The sequence below is a fragment of the Corvus cornix genome, chromosome 1A (genome assembly GCF_000738735.6).
Source record: "Corvus cornix cornix isolate S_Up_H32 chromosome 1A, ASM73873v5, whole genome shotgun sequence".
In the NCBI taxonomy this organism is placed as follows: domain Eukaryota; kingdom Metazoa; phylum Chordata; class Aves; order Passeriformes; family Corvidae; genus Corvus; species Corvus cornix.
The window spans coordinates 61,008,143-61,020,846 of NC_047057.1; the positions used below are offsets into that span (position 1 = coordinate 61,008,143).

The following is a 12,704-nucleotide window of genomic DNA, read 5'->3' on the forward strand; positions in this document are numbered from 1 at the left end:
TCTATTTGTTAATTGATTTATTAGCAGTGCCAAGGGCCTGGAATGGCAGGGAAAGCAGTTTTGGACCAGCAGTGATGCTCATTCCAGGCGTGGTGATGCATGTTTTGCAAAGTGCAAAACTTAAAAGAGATCATACCAGGTAAATAGAAACAGGCATTGGAAGAGGGTGGAAAACTCATGCTATGACATGATTTTCCTGACTTTAAATAAACGGCCATGAACAAACAAATCCTCTTCTCTCAGGCCTATGAATACTCCAGATGAAACTCTCTAATACTGAGACAGAAATGACTGCTTGACTGCTGGGATACCAGTAAATGCAGCAGCACTCAGTAGCAGGATATCCAAGTCTAGAAAGGGCATAAAAATTCTAATAGCAAGCAGAGTCCTTGTAATGCCAGACTCATGTATTAAGCATCTTCCCAAAATGCCAGAACTGAGACATGTTGTTTTCTGTGCTGCACATCACCTCTCTGAGGACTTGGATAATTCAGGCCTCCTAAAATGCACACTCTGTGTTTTCTTCGTGCACCAATTGCGAGAGGAGGTGCTGCATCAGAGGGGAATAAGTCTCAGAAGTGTCAGAGAGCCACACATTGAGGCTCAAAACAGAGAGCCCCTCACTTTAGTGATCTCTCATTCAGCAGAAGCTTCCGGTCTTCTCTACCATGGAAAAAAGTTACAAGAAATCAAAAGATGGAGTCTAAGGAGAGATTGAAAAGGAGCTTGGAATTAGGTGAAGGCAAACAAGAAGAAGAAACCCTAAATTTGCTCCATTCAAGACCCCCAAACTTTTATCAGGAGAGCACTGCAGTGGTAGAGAAGGAGAAAATGCTTTCAGGTATAAGTTTGGGAGCACCTTCTGAACTACAAGTTAACAAAAACCGGGCACAAGCCTTGCAAGACTCTTTGCAATTCCATACCAGATTTAGCATGCTTGCCATTATAACCAAACAGAGTTTCTCAATGGGCAAGGACTAATTTTAGGATCTTGGTTTCTTAAACCCTTTTTCCTTGGTTAGAAATTTCATTCCCGGTTTAGCTTGACAAACAGACTTTGATTCTCCCAAATTATGAATGAGATTTCTGTGAGAACCCACATTCACCAATAATCCCATGAATAAACACAGAGAAGACCTTTCGTGAGCTGGGGCCTTCCCAAACAAGGGGATTAAGTATTTGGTTTTATACTTTATTACCCTGCTGAATCTGAGAGAGTGATGTGATTGCAGGGCATGGGAGTGGGCTGAAATTGAAGCTCCTGAGATTTCTAAAAATGGTATTTTATTTGCCTGAGGGGATTAGCATTTATTTCCTCTACTTCATTTATTTATTGAAATGTGGCTATTTATACTGATTTTTAGCTGTACTATAAAGTATACATATTGCCCAAAATGGGGTGTGGTAAGTTCGAGTCCGAAATGGTAGGAAGGACCAAACTAATTAGTCATTTTTATAGGATTTTGAATACATAAGATGGAAAAAAACAAACAAAAAATCAATTTAAATCAAGGGTTTAAGGAAAAGTAAAAAAGACACCCTGTTGAGGTTTAGACACTTTTATGGTAACTCATAATGTTTTAAAATAGACTCAAGGATCTCTAATCAGGCCCTGATTCACTCACCCTACAAAGTAAAAAGGAAGGAGAATAAAGGTGTACAAAATCTCTGAGATAATCTTGTAACCACAGAATGAGCCATTTCCTCTGCTAATATAGGCTGGAAATTGAGACAAGATGAGGACCAAGCATTTACACATATTCCATCTAGGAGTTGAGAGAAATTTAGGCCTGTCCCTGCAACCAGAACTGGTAGTTCTGCTGATTTTGGCAACTGAGATTTATGTGGATGATCATTTATCCCTCCAGTGCCCATTATGTCCTTCAGTGCCTTCTGTGAGCTCCTGTGGTTGTAATCTTTGGGTGAGCATTGCACTTGGCAGTCCTTCTGAGGGGAGCACTGGCCTTTCCTAATTTTTGTCACATCCTTCTGGATACTTGAGGACAGAATAGGTGATTTGTGAGGATCTATTTAATAGTTCTTGTGTTTCCTGAGCTTTTCACTTAGTATACAACAAGCTGTTTGCACAGAAACCATTAAAATGTACAAAAACCGTGTAGCAAGTGAAGGGTTTCCACTTAGCCCCTCTTGGCTTGTCAATCTGAGAAGATGGTTCTGACTGTTTGGCTTGATGTGCCTGAGGGGAACACCTCTCTGCATAATTCCAAAAAATTAATAAGAAATAATAATAAATAACTCAGATCTGAAACAGGCTTGGCTGAATGACTGCACCCCAACAGCCCCATGCATCAGTGTCCAGCAAGCCTCTCAAGCTGATTGCTCACTAGGAAAACAAAACCCCAGTTCCATGTCTAAGGATGTCACATTTGTGGGGCATGTCTCATATAAGTGGGAAAAACTGAGACCCAGCCCACAAGATTTGCCCCAGCCAAGATCTTTTACAAAAAGATACGCTGCCATGCTTTATTTCCCTGAGATGCCAAAGCAGTGACAACCCTGGCAGCAGGACACACGGCTCTCACTGCAGTCAGCCTCCACAGCAACAGGGTATTTGAATCCCAATGATGCCTTGCAGGATTGTCCCAGTATAACTGGGGCTGCAGTCTTATCCATGCTTACAGTTACTGTGTTGTTACAGCTGAATTTGTAAAGGAATTCACTTAGCCTGCATTTCATCCCTGGATCAGTAGCTGCGTTAGTCATGCATGGAGAATCACAGGGAAAGGGACTTAAAAGAGTAAATAGGACCTTTATTATGGTTTTGCAAAACACAGGATCCACTTAGTTAAATACCTGAAGTATCCTTCTGTATTCATCTGTCTGCCAGGTAGTCTGAAATTACCAGCAAAACATAACCATGTTTGCATCAGCTATATCACAATTATAGTGTGCAATGAAAAAAATGTCTGAGGTGTTTGCTAAACCTTGTGTTGTGGTTTAGCAAACAAAACCACTACACCCTGAGTTGCCTGGTGATCTGGTGGTGTACAGACTGCTAATCAACTGACAGCATGGTCCTATCTCTTGAACAATACTAAACTTCAACTTTTATTTTTTCACAATTTGTAATTGTGAAACATTTCATAAGCTGTACCTATTATGTTTCTAAGACTTCTCATTTTTCTAATCTCTCCAAGGTTCCATATCTTTATCTAGGAAATATCTGAGTCTTTCTCAAATACATGTTTCAAAACAATTATGAGAATCATTTCAAGGTACATTCTACTTACTCCTGTTATTTTTTTTAAACTACTCAGAAAAACAATGCCTGATTGTGGTATGAAAACCTCCATTACATGTCTCAAAGAAATTAACTGTGGTAGGTCACATATTCTTCTTCCTTCAGAGCTTAAATTCATATATAATTAAACTAAATTTAGTCTAGCCTTGGCTTCAACTGTACCTGCTACTCCAGTGAGATCATATGTTTAGAATAGCAGAAAATGAAATAAAGCTAGACAGCAAAAATGCCATGGATACTATCACAGGAAAAGCAAAAAAAAAAATACAGTTTACAACATTGCTGTAAGAAAAATATGACAAAGGAGGTTACTAGTCAAGGGACAGGGCAACAAAATATTGGTCTCTGTGACAAAATTCCCTCTTTTCTCAGCAAAAAAGCTGATTGAGAGGATTTTGGCTTGGTAGTTTTAAGGAAAGAGAACTGATCTTTAAAACCAAAGAACAAGTCTTGGGGTTACAGCACATCACTTCCACTGTCTCTGTCCTGCCTAGGCTTGAAGAGTGCTTGCTGCCCCACTCTAGTTTCTGTAGGAAGTTCTCGTTCACTGGTTCCTGAATCCAAGGGCTGACCTCATGGGCAGTTCTCCTTTTAGAAACAGCTTTTTACCAGCCTTTACTCTTAAGGTGTTTGGTGTTCTCAGGCTTTTTGAGTGTATTACTGTGAAGAGTGACACTGTTCCATAGGTGGGGATTGTGCAGGGAAGGAGAAAAGCATTGCTCACATGTAATTACATTTTTTTTTTCTGCCAGCAGCAGCATTTCTGAGTGGGAAATACATCCCTTCCTTTAGGCTGGCACCCTACACATCCCACTAGGCTGGAGAAGCTCCAGCCTGTCACACTTTCACTGCTGGGTACAGGAACAACATGACAATGCTGACTTCAATTATAGTGAGTACTGAAGCCTATTTGATAAAAGGAATAGCCCATGCTTTCTATCCAGGCCATTTGCAGGCCAGTATATTAGATATTAATCACCAGACTGGTCTCCTTCCCTTCCTGGGGCACCCTGCTCTGCCTGCTCTGAACATGACAAAACAGTGAAAAATCTTTCCTGAGTTTGCAGGTGATGCATTCCAGAGAGGATCTGGATGGTGGTAATCACTCAACATGCAGTTCTGAGGGATGAAGTTTACATTTCTCACAGCAAATCTCAGCCTCCTCCTTAAATGAATACAGCAATTAATAGCTATATAAACATACTTGCTCCAGTGAACTTTTCCCTCCAGGGTCTGCATCTCTCCCAATATAGCAAGGAGAAGTGAAGACTTGCCACAGCCAACTTGGCCCACAATCATTGTCATCTGACCTATGATAATAGTAAAAACAACAGAACACAGTTTAAAAAGAGAAAAAAAACCAGTTATACTCCAGTTCACAAGGCCCAGCTAGATTCAGCTCTAGAGCACTTGAACTGATTCATTACTTTTTTTAGCATCCACTACATAAGTGGGCAATATTGCCTATATTCATCTGTGGAAACATTAATGGATTGCAATAACACACTAATCTCCAAAAGAATGAGACTTTTGCTCTTACCTATATTAAAATTTGTTTTATGGGACTGTGTTACTCTGTGAAAGTTATTTAGGGTCAAATGATATATGCTGAGGAGTGATTATTCAGTCTGAAGTTTCATGAAAATTTGGACCAATCTAACAAATGAACTGAAATGAATTTGGGCCAATCTAATAAATGAGCTGAAAGAAGACCCATAACTCTTCTCTGCTTTGCTGTACTTCTCCTTCCCCCCACAGAGACACTTTCCTACCTCCAGTCCTACTCTGCAGTGACAACGGTGCTTCTCAGATCTTCCCATAAACTGATTGAATTCACTAACTGAGCTGGCCAGTGCATTTCATAGACTCACAGAATGTGTTGGAAGGGACCTCATGGATCACCTCATTCCATTCCCCTGCCACGGGCAGGGACACCTTCCACTATCCCAGGTGTCTCAGAGCCCCATCCAAACTGGCCTTGGACACTGCCAGGGATCCAGGGGCAGTCACAGCTTTTTTGGGCAACCTGTGCCAGGGCCTCCCCACCCTCACAGGGAACCATTTCTTCCTCATATCCAATCTAAACCTGCTCTCTGTCAGTGTGAAGCCATTCCCCCTTGCCCTGTCACTCCAGGCCCTTGTAAAGAGTCTCTCTCCATCTTTCTTGTAGCCCCTGTTTAGGTACTGGAAAATTTCCAGTTAAGCTTCTCTCCAGCTGGGAAGCCAAGGATCTTATTCCTTCCATAGGAGGCAAATTCTGGCTCACCCAGCCTCTGAACCCATGGCCTCAGACTGTAAACTCCTTGGAGCAAAGATATTTTCCTGGTGACATTCAATGCTACATGGAAACAAATCACACAGGCTTGGAGATTACTAAATTACCATGTGACAGCAACCTAAAGTAATACTCTATTTTAAAACAAAGCCCTTGATAGGAGATCAAAATAAAGCATAAGGCTATTCAATGATATGAAATGCCAACGGATGGTGTTATGAATTCTACAGCATTAACAACAAAAATAATAAATAAAATTATTTTTGTTATTAATAATAATAGAAAAAGTTAGTTGCTACTTTTCACATTTTTATGCAAGTCTTCCAAAACAAACGAGCATTTTGTAAACCTGTGGATTTCCTAGCCAAAGACATTGAGGATGCAAGGAATTACAGAAACTCAGCTTGACAAAGAGAAATTCATTGAGAGACAAAATAATTGAGGACTTACTGACAGAAAAACTGCATTTTCTGAATGAAAATAATTGTGAACTGGGAGACTATAATGTTGATAAATGGCAGGAAAATTATAATACATGAGTGTTGCTGAAAAATAATATTCTGAGTTAGATGGACCCTTGGTTTGAATGAGTCTGGAGTCCTCCCTCTTTCTTTTTTTTTCAATTTTCTAGTAAAAATAATAACTAATTTTTGGCAGCCATTTTTTCATGTTTATTCTTACTCTTGACTCAGTTTGGGCTATTATAGAACTATATAAATTACATAGATATGTTAAAGCCATATAATTTATCTAATTATATTGCTATATGTACAATACAGGGCATGACCTTGCATGCACTTATACTATCAATTTTTTTCTTATAAAATTCTCAGTGTGTAGCTTTGTGCATTTCAGACTCAATAAACGGAATTAATAACAATCTGACATTATATATTTCATGTTGAAGGTGTGCTTTCATCCTACCTGTTGGGATTCTAATGTTTATGTTGGACAGTGTAGCTAAACCACTTCCCCATGAAAAGTATCCATTGGTCACCTGCAAAACAATTACCACAAAACAGATATTTAAACACTGGAGGGGAAAAAAATAGATTTAAAATGCATTCATAAATACCTGTGATTAATAGACACGGTGTGGTATGGTTGTACACACACAGAAGAAAACCAAGCCAAGTTTGTAAGGATTGCCAAACCCACAAAAATTGTGAACAAGAAAAGATAAATACACAAATACATAATGTATGTAATGCAAGAAAGGGATGATCTTGAGCTGAGTTCTCTTTAACAAACACTTTCATTCTGTCAAATATGAGACTAAAGACTTAGACTTTAGACTCATGATGCCTCTTTGTTTCCTGAGAAGACACAAAATAACTACTCTGAAGTTTGAAGCTCACTCTTCTCAATGTAAATTTGACTAAAGTGCTAACTTATTTAAGGGCTTGCTCTTGCCATGGAAAATTTGAAACAACAGCAGCAATTGGGCACCATCAGGTGCTGTTGCAGGAGGACCTGCTCCCTGTTTTCATGAGGGAAAACATTTTCATCTCATTTTTCAATGAGATGAAATTTTCAAACCACCTTAATTGCCACATCATCGATCTCCACGGGCCGTGTCTGCTTCCTTGCTGGCTGCTCGTAGTTTTCAAGCTGATACCTCAGAGGCTGCCTCCTGTTGATGGCCTTGGTGTGCTACACAGAGAGAAGTGAAGGAAGGAGAAAAGTTGGACTCCTCCAGGGAAGACAGCATTTGGTGCCCTGTAAAGCAAACAATCCATTCCCTTTTCTGCCATCATTCCAGCTCAGGTGAAGCAGCCACTGCTTTTCAGTATGTGATAATACAGACATACCAATGTCTTGCACACTTTTTAAATGTTTGAACACCCTTAACTGAAGCACAGAAAATATTGGGATTTTTTGCTTCCCGTGCATAGCCATCTCAAATTTCAGCTCTGCCATCCTCCTCAAACACTCTCCCCATCATCTGGACTTGGCTGTCTCTGTTGGACTAAGCAAAAGGTGGACAGGACAAAATATAGGCTGAAACAATCTCATTTTTGTTTCTTTTGTTATCAAAAAAACCAAAAAATGTGTTGTTTCAGGTTGGAAAGCTAAAATAAAATTTATTTTGTGCTAATCCTTTCTTTTTGTCGCCATTTCAAGTTTCAGTCACATTTCAAATTGTACAGTCAGATTGAAACTGCTGAAATATATAGCTTTAGAAAAAAGTCAAAATGAAAAAAACACCTTTTCCCAATTCATCTTTGTTGTGGGTTTTTTTGTCCTCGAATTTTACTCAAATTTACTCTATGTTTAGTACTCCAGAAACAGCATTTTGGAATTAATTCCTATTTCACAAAGTTTGGTGTTGTTTTCTTCCACCTTTAATTCTGAATTTCCCAGAGCAGGAATTGTTCCTCCCTAAGGATGACCAACATAAAATGGATTGTACAGGCAATATACAGTACAAACCCCATAACCACAGGAAATCTACCTGGGCCTTTTATTAAAAATTAATAATGTTGAATTTTAGTAATATTTAAATATGTTGGTGTGTTACAGTTGGTTTAGGTTGTTTTTTTTTTTACTATTGGCACTTCAGCAATGCTTAAGTGCATATGGGGACCCTTCATGTCATAAAAACACAGAGAGTAAGACAAAAGAGGAAAAACTGGTCAATATTAGAGCCAGGCTAGAAGCTACAGCTCCTGGGCTTTGTCAGCTTGGCCACTGGCCCTGTATGGGGTTATGTGTCCTCTCTGCTTTGAAATTCAGTGTCATGAAGCAGAACTTACAAGTCCTGTGTGCTTCTTGCAGGATTCATAAGGTACAGAGCTGTACCCCCCTCTCCAGCTGTCATCTCCAATCTCATCACTCAGGAGAAACTCATTCAGCTTCTGTACACTTGAAAGAAAACAGGACAGTGAGTTTCATAAACCCAGGTTTCCACGAATACATTTCCTTTTTTGTGCAGTCACGCCAGCAGGATTTATCAGAAATGTTCCAAAAGGAGTTCATGGGATCTTTTCATCTGCCACCCTGATGGCAAATGAAGATTTATGTGTGTGGAAGAAGGACAGATGAAAATAATTAAGCATTGTACTGGTAGCTGGGAATGAAGAGCAGAGCAAGTCATGAGGGTGCCAAGGGAGCTCCGTGGGAATGGTTTCCATCTTGGCAGGCTTATCTCTTCCATGCCTTTCTCATGCCAGTGCAGTCAGGGTGCAGAAATGAGTCATTCACCCACCTCCATCCTCTGGAAATGCCAGGACAGTGGGTGCATCCTGACACAGCTTTTGCTTCATATAAAAAAAGACATTAAAGCTATTAGAGACTGTCCAAAGGAGGTCATGAGGATGGGGAAGGGTCTGAAGGGGAAACCATATGAGGAACAGCTGAGGTCACCTGGCTTGTTCAGCCTGGAGAAGAGGAGACTGAGGGCACACCTCACAACAGTTCTGCAGCTTCCTCACGAGGGGAAGTGAAGGGGCGAGTACTGATCTCTGCTCCCTGTGACCAGTGACAGAACTCAAGGAAACAGCATGAAGCTGTGTCAGGGGAAGTTTAGGTTGGATATCAGGAAGAAGTTCTTTACCCAGAGGGTGGTCAGGCACTGGAATAGACTCCCCAGGGAATGGTCACAGCCCCAAGGCTGACAGAGTACAAGGAGAATTTGAACAATGCTCCGAGGCACAGGGTGGGATTCCTGGGTCTTTCTGTGCAGGGCCAGGAGCTGGACTCAATGATCCTGATGTGTCTCTTCCAACTCAGCATATTCTGGGATTCCATGGTTCTATGCACTGCATGCACACAGGGGTTGGGTACTGCACACCTCAGCACAGCTGTGGCCTGGAGACGCACAGCAACTCTTTGTCTAGCTCTTAAAATTGTCCACTGGGAAATGTAGTGTACAGGTTCAATTCATTCTTCATCACAGGAGGATTTGATCCTCTTTCTGTCCCACTTCCTTTCAGAGTGCTGTAAGCACCTGGGTCTTTATCATTCTGGGGAAGGGATGAACAAAATCACACACCAGTCATGGTGAAGCTGTTACTTTGCAAAAACTAAAATCAAGGTGCATTGGGCGAGAGACTGAGAAAGCAGAAGGACATATGCCTCCAGATGAGTTATTTGAACATCAATCTTCAAATGGGAAAGTAGTGCATCTCAAAGCCTGTCTGTGTATTTTATATTAAATTATCAATACACCTTCAAGCCATGGAGATACAGGTTAGCAAGAAAGCACTGCTGTTGTCATTATTTCCTCCTGCCAGCATGCCTATTCCCATCTCCTCTCTTGAACAGAAAATTTATGTGAAACATAAATTCTGATATGTTTCCATATCAGAATTTCAGTCTTACTTAGGTGGCTAAGCAAGAATTCATTTTTTTGTAGAAGATACAAGACCTTGTTTTGATCATGCACCTAAGATGACATCAACCCTTACTTTGTGTTTGAATGAGGTACCCTCAGAAGTTTTATTGGCACTAGAACTACTCTTGAACAGAAAATTAAGATTCTGACCAAAGTATAAGCTCTTAATCACAGAAATAATAAGCACATACTCATGTATGTATTTGATTGAGGATAGAGCCATGGAGTTGCCAAACATACAATCTTTATCCTTCACTCGGGGGACATGATGTTCATGGGAGAAGGATGTTAGGAAATGAGTTTGAAAAAAGGATGCAGTTTGTTTCGGCAAATCTTTAAATATTGCCCTGAGGGGTGGCCAGCAGTGTTAAGGAAAATATACACACCATTTTGATATTAGGGCTATGCTAAACATTGTACAGAGATGTAGAGGCTTGGATGATTTATAGAGGAGCCTGGAGATTTTCCACTACTCAGAAATCATTTTCAACCTAGGGAAAATGTCTCGTGTGGCCTTGCTCCTGCTGCTGCTTTGATAAAAATAAACTCTGTTTAATTATTTTTCTTTTTTGAAGTCAGAGTGTCCATGACTGTGTCCATACAGGCCACTGACACAACACCCAAAAGCCTGAAATTTGATTTATACCAACCAGCTCCTTTGAGAGTAAGTACTCTATAGCTCAGCATGAAGGAAGCTGCTCTGTTGGGCTGTTTTACAGAAATAAATACCTGGAACAGGATGCAGGACATCACTAAATTCTCACTTATAGCCCAATGCACCTTTTGTGGAGGTAGGGTTAAGCCAGTTACTCTTCCTTGCTTCAGAAAGGCTGGTCTTGCTAGAAAGCTTCACACCAGCCTCTCTCACCCCCTCAGTGCTGACAAGAGCCCAGAGAGTGCTAGGGAAGAGTGATGGCAGGTGGCCACACTGGGAGAACAGGAGCATCTCTCAAGGAAGAACAGTGCAGCTCTGAATGTGAACTGCCAAAGTTAGTGAAATTGTAAAAAGAATGGAACATTAAGAATCACAGAATCACAGAATGGTCTGGGTTGGAAGGAATCTTAAAAAGCACCTGGTTCTGACCCACCTGCCATGGGCAGGGACACCTTCCACCAGACCAGCTTGCTCAGAGCCCCATCCAGCCTGGCCCTGAACACTGCCAGGGATGGGGCAGCCACAGCTTCTCTGGGCAGTCTCTGCCAGGGCCTCCCCACCCGCACAGGGAACAATTTCTTCCTCATATCCCATCTAAACCCACCCTCTGTCAGTGTGAAGCCATTGCCCCTTGCCCTGTCACTCCAGGCCCTTGTCAAGAGTCTCTCTCCATCTTTCCTGTGGGCTCCCTTCAGGCACTGCAAGGCCACAGTGAGGTCACCCCAAAGCCTTCCCTTCTCCAGGCTGAACAATCCCAGTTCCCTCAGCCTTTCCTCCCAGCAGAGCTGCTCCATCCCTCTGCTCCCCTTGGTGTCCCTGCTCTGGACTGGCTCCAGCAGCTCCCTGTCCTTCCTGTGCTGTGTTTCTTTGTCTCTGTGTCCTGCAGTGAAAAGGAAGGGTCACTGATTTCTCTCACATCTTTAGCATCAGAGGACTCGTAACACTCATAACACTCTTACACTTGAGCAGGTAGAAACAACCATTTCTGTTACTGAACGTGGGTGTTCAGGAGTTGGAGGAAGGAGAGGGGCCACTTACCTCACGATGGCCTTGACTGCAAAACGAACCACGGTGGAGAGCAGGAACAGAGGTGTGACCAAGATGTGGAACAGTGACAGGGATGCAAAGGCCTGGGCGGGCTGTAGTGGCCTGTCATTGGTGTATGCATAAGTCACAAAGGTCTGTCACATCAGGGAAAGAGCATGTCAGGACAAGGACTCTTGAACAAGATGGACAAGGACAGCAAGAAAGATATTTTGCTCAGCTAAGGCTAATAACTACCACAGTTCACTGGGAATCAAGATGAACTGAAGAGAAAGGTGTGTTGTGTTAAAGCAAAATAGATTTTAAAATCTTGCCAGTGATTTCAAGAGGTTTAAACACTGAAGAGTGAAAAAGTTTTCATTGTAAAATCTAGCATTTGATTACAGCTTTGTAATTGACTTTAGGGTTTACAGGAAACACACAGCCCAGAAAAAAGCCCAGTAAGAATCTAACAAATCGTAGGGGTTTTTTCACATATAAGACTTAAGCCTGGCTAGAGGACAAGCAAAATTTATTCCTCTTTAAACTGCAGAGTACCCTTTCTTGAAAACTGAAATGGTGCCTCATAGTGCATTTTGAAACAGGAATGAGTTTTGTTGCTAAAGAGACAAGAAAAGACACTCAAAACCCCTTTCAAAAAGAGCTTTTCAAAATGGGTCTTCTTTCAAGTGGTAATGAATTTTTTTTTTCTTTCTTTCTTTCTTTCTTTCTTTCTTTCTTTCTTTCTTTCTTTCTTTCTTTCTTTCTAAAATTCAAGTTGTAATGTTTTTTCTTTCTTACAGTAAAAAATTATTTTTCTCTTTGGTTTTACCAATCCACCTTCTGGGAATGACAACTTCCAGTGTCATGCTGTCCTACAGTTAGCAGGGTCCCCTTAACTCATCTGCTGGTTTAGTGAAGAGTAGGTCCTACAATAACAATGGTGTCCTGTTCTTCCTTTTTACACCCCCTCCCCCCACTTTTCTCTCCCATTCTTATAAGGAAAACTGAAAAAAACCCATATCTTACTGCAAGAACAGCTGCTATTGGTATGGCTGCATTCATAAAAACTGGGAAAGAGAAACAAAATAAGCATCAGATTATAGGAAATAAGAAAAAGCAGTTTTACAGTAAGCATATAACACTAAAGGAT

The 12,704-nt window shown here is 41.1% G+C and overlaps 1 protein-coding gene across 1 annotated transcript in view; it reads right to left on the reverse strand.

Annotated features, from left to right (window-relative positions):
* The window catches only part of ABCC9 (ATP binding cassette subfamily C member 9), a 71,339-nt gene that overhangs the window by 29,789 nt on the left and 28,846 nt on the right, over positions 1-12,704 (reverse strand). The window contains exons 15-21 of the mRNA XM_019292671.3: positions 12,581-12,621; positions 11,567-11,709; positions 8,294-8,402; positions 7,080-7,190; positions 6,462-6,534; positions 4,467-4,572; positions 2,815-2,853 (exon numbers count right to left, since the gene is read on the reverse strand). Coding sequence (XP_019148216.1) covers positions 2,815-2,853; positions 4,467-4,572; positions 6,462-6,534; positions 7,080-7,190; positions 8,294-8,402; positions 11,567-11,709; positions 12,581-12,621 — 622 coding nt within the window. The remainder of the gene's footprint in view (positions 1-2,814; positions 2,854-4,466; positions 4,573-6,461; positions 6,535-7,079; positions 7,191-8,293; positions 8,403-11,566; positions 11,710-12,580; positions 12,622-12,704) is intronic.